Source organism: Protomyctophum bolini (genome assembly GCF_963924005.1).
Source record: "Protomyctophum bolini genome assembly, chromosome: 4".
Taxonomy (NCBI): Eukaryota; Metazoa; Chordata; class Actinopteri; order Myctophiformes; family Myctophidae; genus Protomyctophum; species Protomyctophum bolini.
In genome coordinates this window covers 25,550,176-25,557,555 of record NC_137865.1, presented here as the reverse complement: position 1 = coordinate 25,557,555, position 7,380 = coordinate 25,550,176, and the positions used below count along the sequence as shown (strand labels likewise).

General features: G+C 43.8%; 1 protein-coding gene across 1 annotated transcript in view; it reads right to left on the bottom strand.

The window, feature by feature from the left end:
• Positions 1-155: 155 nt before the first annotated feature.
• Positions 156-7,380, bottom strand: part of polr3b (polymerase (RNA) III (DNA directed) polypeptide B) — a 33,777-nt gene continuing 26,552 nt past the window's right edge. The window contains exons 24-28 of the mRNA XM_080761639.1: positions 5,514-5,617; positions 2,948-3,114; positions 2,727-2,840; positions 854-1,027; positions 156-553 (exon numbers count right to left, since the gene is read on the bottom strand). Coding sequence (XP_080617765.1) covers positions 424-553; positions 854-1,027; positions 2,727-2,840; positions 2,948-3,114; positions 5,514-5,617 — 689 coding nt within the window. The 3' untranslated portion in view covers positions 156-423. The remainder of the gene's footprint in view (positions 554-853; positions 1,028-2,726; positions 2,841-2,947; positions 3,115-5,513; positions 5,618-7,380) is intronic.

Genomic DNA, 7,380 nt, shown 5'->3' with positions numbered 1-7,380 from the left:
AAGTTATACCTTGTTGTAAGGATCACTAATAAACGATGAAAAATAATTAAAATAAAATACTAATTGGTATTATTGAAAGGGAGCAGTAATCGTCCAAAGCTATGTTTCAGTTTTAGTTGTAGTTATTTTTTAAATAAATACAAACTGCTAATTAATACAAGTCATTCTTAGTGTTTAATGTTCACAAATAAAAATTCTTAACAAAAGTCATGACTACTAACAACTCAAAACAAAACAAAAAATACATTCTTTGCAGTTTCACGTTTTGCTAACAAAGAATCATATTTTCAGCAGCTATTGCCTGCATTTTTACCCCATTCATTTCTAATGGCATTATTTGGTACACAATTCGTATTACACTTGGAAACTGGGGCTCTTATCTTTTCCTGGTTTACTCAAAGCCAGAATGTGTCCATCTCCATTTCACTCATTGTATCGTGCCAGTTTGAGGCGAGGCACGATGTTCATGGACTGCAGCTCCTGGAAGAGCAGCTTGCAGGCGTAGGGGATGCGCAGCGAGGACACGTGGCAAGATGATTTACAGTAGTGACACCTGAAATAAAATGAATAAAGAATTTTAGCATGAACGTTAGTGGCACAATACTAAAGACAAGGCGGCGATCCAAGCACTCAAAAGGTTAAAAATGAGGAGAGGGTGGATAAAAATAGATGTACTTTATTTATAAAAGTTAAAAGAAGCCGACATGTTTCGACTCTGATGAACAGATGAAGACTCTGTTAGAGTCGAAACATGTCGGCTGGTTGATTTTCTTTTTGTCGTTAGTGGCACAATATTGCTGTCCAGAAACACTCGTGCGTTGATAAGTTTAATCGCCATCAATGGACAACTCACCACCCCGAGTATCCCAGCAGGCCACACTGCCCACAAACATCCACCTCGAAAGCATCACTGGAGATCATGAGGCGTTCCAGCAGTAGCATGCTAGCTCCATAGCCAATCAGACAGTCTCGCTCCATCTCCCCCAGACGCAGGCCTCCGTCTCTGGAACGTCCCTCGGTGGGCTGCCTGGGGGAGAGCACAGATACGTGGGTCACAGACAGGTAGGATGGGGATTACACAAGATACCGACCCAGAGTGATTGAGTGAGAGACACAGAAATAAAAAAATGATTAGAGATAGAGGTGCCAATCAAATGTAGCTTCTAGCTTTTGTTTTAGTGACAATTGTTTGGCAATTTATACTTTGTTTCAGACAGATCAGTGTGGAGCAGAGGTCAGCAACCTTTTTCCACATTTTCATTTGCCAAGAACTTTTAGAAAGAAGAAAAAAAGGGCAGGGTAAAAGACCTTTTTTGTTGTTGTATATGAGGCTTACAGGTCTTTATATAAAAACTTTTTGAAACGTGTATGGGAAAAAATTATTGAAGAAATTCTCTTCCGGGCCGCTCGTCGTGACACTATATATGGGGATTGACGGGTGGTTCCCTATGGTAATTAGGATGCTAAATATAATCATATAATTTGGATGAACTGGCACACCCCTTCAAGTTACAAGGAGTGGGATTCATCATCATAACTAGAACCAAATAAAACATTGCCTGGATGCACCTGGGACGTATCCTCAGTGATGTATCCCAAGGTCATCAGGGTTTCGGGTCTCTCGAACATCATACCCCTCACTCAGGTGACCCAGCCGGGGTGATCAAGTCCCGACTTACGTCCCAGTAGCTACCCTCGATCAGTCCCATTAGGGCAAGACCAAGGCCACACAATCCGTTGCTCCGGAACTACTCTACCGGGACTGGGAGGAGCATCAATCTGGCGCATGGAAGGACTAGGCTCTGTGGGTTGACTCCTGTCCGGGCCCCTCCTACGTCTCACCGGGTCCACTCCTGCTCTCACCAGGCCCAGGACCTGTGCGTTGCAACAGACTCCCAGCACCAGGCACTACATTCAGGAGTGGTGGATTATAATATAATAAGAACATACTTACGAACAATTATGCCTATTTAGGAAGAAAAGTTAGGAACTTATTGGTGCATGAGGCCCAGTGTGCGGACTTCCCTTCCTTCTCCAGTGTACATATTTTTGTTCAGCACCTGTACCTTGTTGGGATGTGCGTGCTTCCCTTTAGACTCTAGGCCTATAATAGAGCCCTTGGGAATCCAGTCAACTATGTACATAGCCGTGGGAAGTAGGGGTGCTGAGGGGGCTGTAGCACCCCCAGTGGTTTGTAGGGGAATTGTTTGGAATTGTTTGTATTTTATATATTTTTTTTATTTGAATGGAAAGAATATATGCCGCCAAAACATCAACAACGATGTGGATCCACCACAGCCACCGCCGCCAGCCATACCTGTGGTTGTGTTGTTCTATATACATTTTTGTCACTGTATGTCTGGTCATGATCAGATCTATATGTAGTCTTATAAATTAAGGGATGATATTGTCATTGTTATGCGGCGCCGTTGGGAGAAAAAAAAGGTCATTCTTTGCACGTGCACGCACATTTTAACATGTGCACGCGCATTTTTTTCTCCCATGCACGCGCTTAGAACGCAGCCCCCCATAGTGTAAAGTAGTTCCCACGGCTATGACTATGTATAGGGTTTAAGAGGCTAACTACCTGAGCCACCAGGCACCCTCAAACTATCTAATGTTTCTACTGCTACTGTACGTACTTGATTTTATTAAATGACCAAATACCCATGGGAGTTAATAAAGTTTCATATTTTATAATATTTATAGTGCTACATAGCATTTACCTGGTGAGAACAGCTCTGGGGCCTCGGGCCCTGGCATGCATTTTGTCCAACACCATGTGCTTCAGCTTCTGGTAATACACGGGTCCAAAGTAGATGTAGGCCTCCAGTGGTTCCCTGTGAAAGAAGACAATGCCTTAAAATATCTCAGACCAAGCTGTGATGGCCCACATTTAAATTAGCACTTGATGGGAGGACATGCTCTAAGATTTTCAAGTCTTTACCCAGTGATTCCAGAGGTGACGTAGTCCTTGCCCTGGTAGTTGTAGCCGTGACGTATTAGATCCTCACAGACATCCTTCACTTTGCTGCCACCAAAGGCTGTGCCGTAGTGAAATCGTCCATCCAGGACTCCAGCCTTACCAGCCAGCAGCTCAATCAACTTACCAACCTGACGAAGACGACAGAAGAGGTTACTAAGCATCACAGGGGGTGAAATAGGCTCTCCCTCTCCTTCATCCCTCCATCTCTTTTTCACTGATCAAGCTGAGTCAAGCTGACTCTCGCGGACTCACCCCTGATCTGACGTCACACAACCAAACACGACATGGCCAGTCCATGCATGTGCATCCATACTAGTTGGGCATGATCCATGCTCACTCACAGACAAGCACACAAACAAGTTTGGAGTGCCATGATTTCTTTCCACCGTAAAACATCATCAGGTCTTATTATTATATAAAGAAGTTTACAGTATTTGTTAAAATGTCGTTTTTATGTGGGCATGCCCACCAGTTCATTAAGTATGCCTGGTGGGTGGTGATCTACCTGAACTTAAGCCGCACCCACAGCTGTAGTTGTATGATAAAGTGGGAGGGGTTAGGGCAGGGGCTGATAATATGATGTCACTATATTACTGTTTTTTTCATTGGCACGTTTGACTGTCAAGGGTTCAGCCTCCAGGAAGAAACCCTAAATACATAGGGAATACATCATTGCACATAACGACTCCAGGGTGTCTAATGAGTACTATCACCTCATAGACACATGAAAAACTGGAAAAATACAACAAATGTGGCACTCCATCTTTGAGTTGTGGTGGTCTGTATTTGTCTGTCTGACTGTGGTGGGTGCATAGATTATACCCAAATATGGACATGGCTGACTGGTTTGGGTACCCAGTATGGTTATTGCGTGGGTGAAATAGGCTCTCTCTCTCTCCCTCTCGCTGATTGAGCTTAGGTCTGACGTCTCACACACACACACACACACACACACACACACACACAACCTCCCTACCCCCTCTCCCTGACCCAACTCTGGCCTGATGTCACACACAACAAACTGTTGCTGTATATCTGTGATTTACACTGATGTTGCACATTAGTTTCCGTTGCCCAATATAACACTGATTTGCACTCAAGTTATGGATCTCCATATATGGTTGTTAATTTATTTTTCATAATCTTAATCCTATTTTCACATTATTTGCCCTGGGTGGGGGAAGTGATACATGGGCAGCAGGGATGATACAGTCAGTCCTAGACCTGAATGACAACTAATAAACTAATAATTTGCTCATAGGGGTGATATGGATGCAACTGTCCAATCGCCGCAAGCAAGTGTGACCGCATGCTGAGTTGCAAACTGAAAAACATAGCACAGCTGCTATTTTCAAATGAAAAAAGGAAGGGGACAGAGTACGGACCCCTCGGGGGACCCCAGTCAACAAAGTATGAACCCTAACATCTTCTGGGCATGTCATAGGAGAACATTGAGCCAAATATCTACAACTCTACAAGCACACGACTATATGCTATATTAGCAGAGATTTGGTGCAGAGGAAAAAAATCACACCCGTGTAAAGTGAGGGGCGCTTTTATCATCGTACATCATCATGGTGTAACATCGTCGATTTGCTCCTCTACATACGACGTACAGTCTCCATCCATTGTCAATGGGAATTTAATGTTTGTGTAGGACAAAAATAGCCGATTTGCTTGTCCACATATGACGTAAAGTCCAAGCAAATGATGATATCACAGAATAACAACATGGGTTTACTACTGTGAGTCCTCCCAACTTAAGGATGAGTGATCCAAGCAATTCCAGTGAGGTCACAGCCTGTAGACCCCTGACCCTTCACATAAAAGGAAAACACCTACTCTCTGTTCACTCTCAGGCCACAGAATCATCCTGCAAGAGCAAACATTTCTGTGTCTTGTCCATGACAACCACAGATAGCAATTACACAGGCGGGGACTATTTTTCAGTGAAGATCATTAAAGTTTTACAGTGTAATAGACTAAAAGAGGGGGGGGGGGGAAGAAAGAAGAGAAAACTGGCAAACAGTGCTAGTTTACATGTCACTCACATTCACTAAGAGTCTTAAGATTTCGCCATGCTTTTTCTGCTTTGATAAAACTTCTCAACGTTGCTGGCGGCTGACTTCACTGACAGCCGTTTCCACAGCAACAAATATCTGTTTGTGCACAGTTAGATTGCTGCTTAGTGCTGTCAATGGACGTGTGTTCTGGGAGCCAATGATAACCCAGAGAACTGAGTAGTCGCTATAATGACGGCTTTGTTTCAGAAGGGCCAATAGAAACCTGTGAAGGGTGAGGGTCGACACAGCTACTTTTGGGCTGCTGCCTCTTCAACATCAGAACAAACTTGATTCTGAAAACAAATAACGATTGGAGGCTAAATCTGAGACTGTAATCTCAAAACTAAAACCTAAAAAAAAACTGATATTTAAAGCAGCACTGATAGGACTTTCAGTTTCTCAATTAAAATAAATCCTGGCTTTACTTTGAAAAGACAAATGATTATGTTCTGTTCCCATCATACCGTCATTCTGGAGGGATATCCATGAGGGTTCATGATGATGTCTGGACAGATGCCTGAGTCACAGAAGGGCATGTCTTCCTGTGGAACAATGAGACCACACACACCTGACGCACGCACACGACGCACACGACACACACACACACACACACACACACACACACACACACACACACACACACACACACACAGCTAAGTCCAATGTATTAGCATTTTAGCAAGCATCATTGGTCATTATAAACCTTCTTTCACAGTCCTACGTAGGCTTTTTGGCGACACCTCTCCTTTTGGCGAGAGCATACTCCTTTATAGCAGCATTTTGTGTGGAAGTACTGATCAAAAAAGAATGCTAGGTCCAAACAAACCCTGAGGATATTTATGGGAGTGAAACAAGTTGCCAGTAATGGTATACATTAAAGCTGGTTGCACACTGGACGCGTTTTTCGGAAAACCTGCAAAAAAGAAAAGCACGCTCCGTGTGCAGGGAACTTAAATGTACAACAATGCATACATAAATACATTTGAGTGTCGGGGACAGACGCATGAATACAAAATTGTGTTTAAAGAAATTGTCAAAAAAAGAAAAGAAAACACATGTGGAATGGTCATTATGAAAAATATACCAGTGAAACAGTGAAATCAAAATAAACCTTTAATAAAAATGTATTTAACTTTAAAAACACATTCATTACTTGAATATCTGCGATTAAAGGTAATAATAGACCCCCAGTAGAGGTGGGCATTTCCACACTGATGTGGACAGACAGGGGGCCCTCTATACTATAGATTCACATGTCATGAAGGGACAAGGGCCCCAGTAGCCGGCCCGGGAGTCTTAAGTGCGAGTGCAAATGTTTGCCAAAGGGGCCGAAGCACTCTTCCCTGGCCAGGGTAAACAGATTGTAGACCCATTTGCAAATGAAAAAAATAAAAGGAGAGAGGAGTGAAGGAGAGCAGGAAGTGGAGAAAGGTGCTTAGCTCGACAGTGAGACCAGGATTACACATCCACGACTTTCCGTTCAACGCAGAGGAAGTGGAGAGGATCAAGTGCAGGAGGAGAAATTGAATCCTTTGCACGTGGGAAAAATTCACTAGCAGCGAGTGGGCCGGTCACCCCCACACAGCTGAGCGCAGCGCTGTTGATTGCCCTTACAACAGGATGTGGATCAGGAACAAGTGCGGCGCTTTACTGGGCAGGCACATAAGAGAAGGAAAGTCATCCAACGGCAGGATGCAGAGAACAGGAAGAGAGACAAGGCAAATATGGGCGAGCCAAAAGAGAAAGTAAAACAAGGACGTCAGAAAATAGAAGGCGAGAATAAGAGAGGGGAGGGAAATAAAAGATGGTGGAACATTGGAGGGGAAATCCAGGATGAAAGAGAGGCGAGAGACTGAAATAATACAAGTAAAGAAACGAGAAGAAAATGGCAAGAGAGAGAGAGAGAGTGAGAGAGAGACTAGTTCCCACAGCAGACATCCGTGGTGTTGTTTGTTTTGTGTGAAAGTGAATGATAAAAGAGGCATGAAATCAGCAGAGAAAGGCAAGACAACAGCAAGGGTCCAGAGCCCTCCATCACACCCCACACAGCTCCACGGTGGCACCTCACACAATGGGCCCCTACTACTCCCCCAACACACACACACACACACACACACACACACACACACACACACACACACACACACACACACACACACACAGCTGTGTGTGGGTCACCGGTAAATAATTAACTTATTCTGCTCTAGTGACCAGGACTTATGAGACTGGTCATGAGTATCTGGACCTGGGGTGTGAGATCTAATAATGGCGCTAAATTCACTTCGGGACGAACTAAAGTGAGGAAAAAAAGATTTCGACGTCTCTTGATCT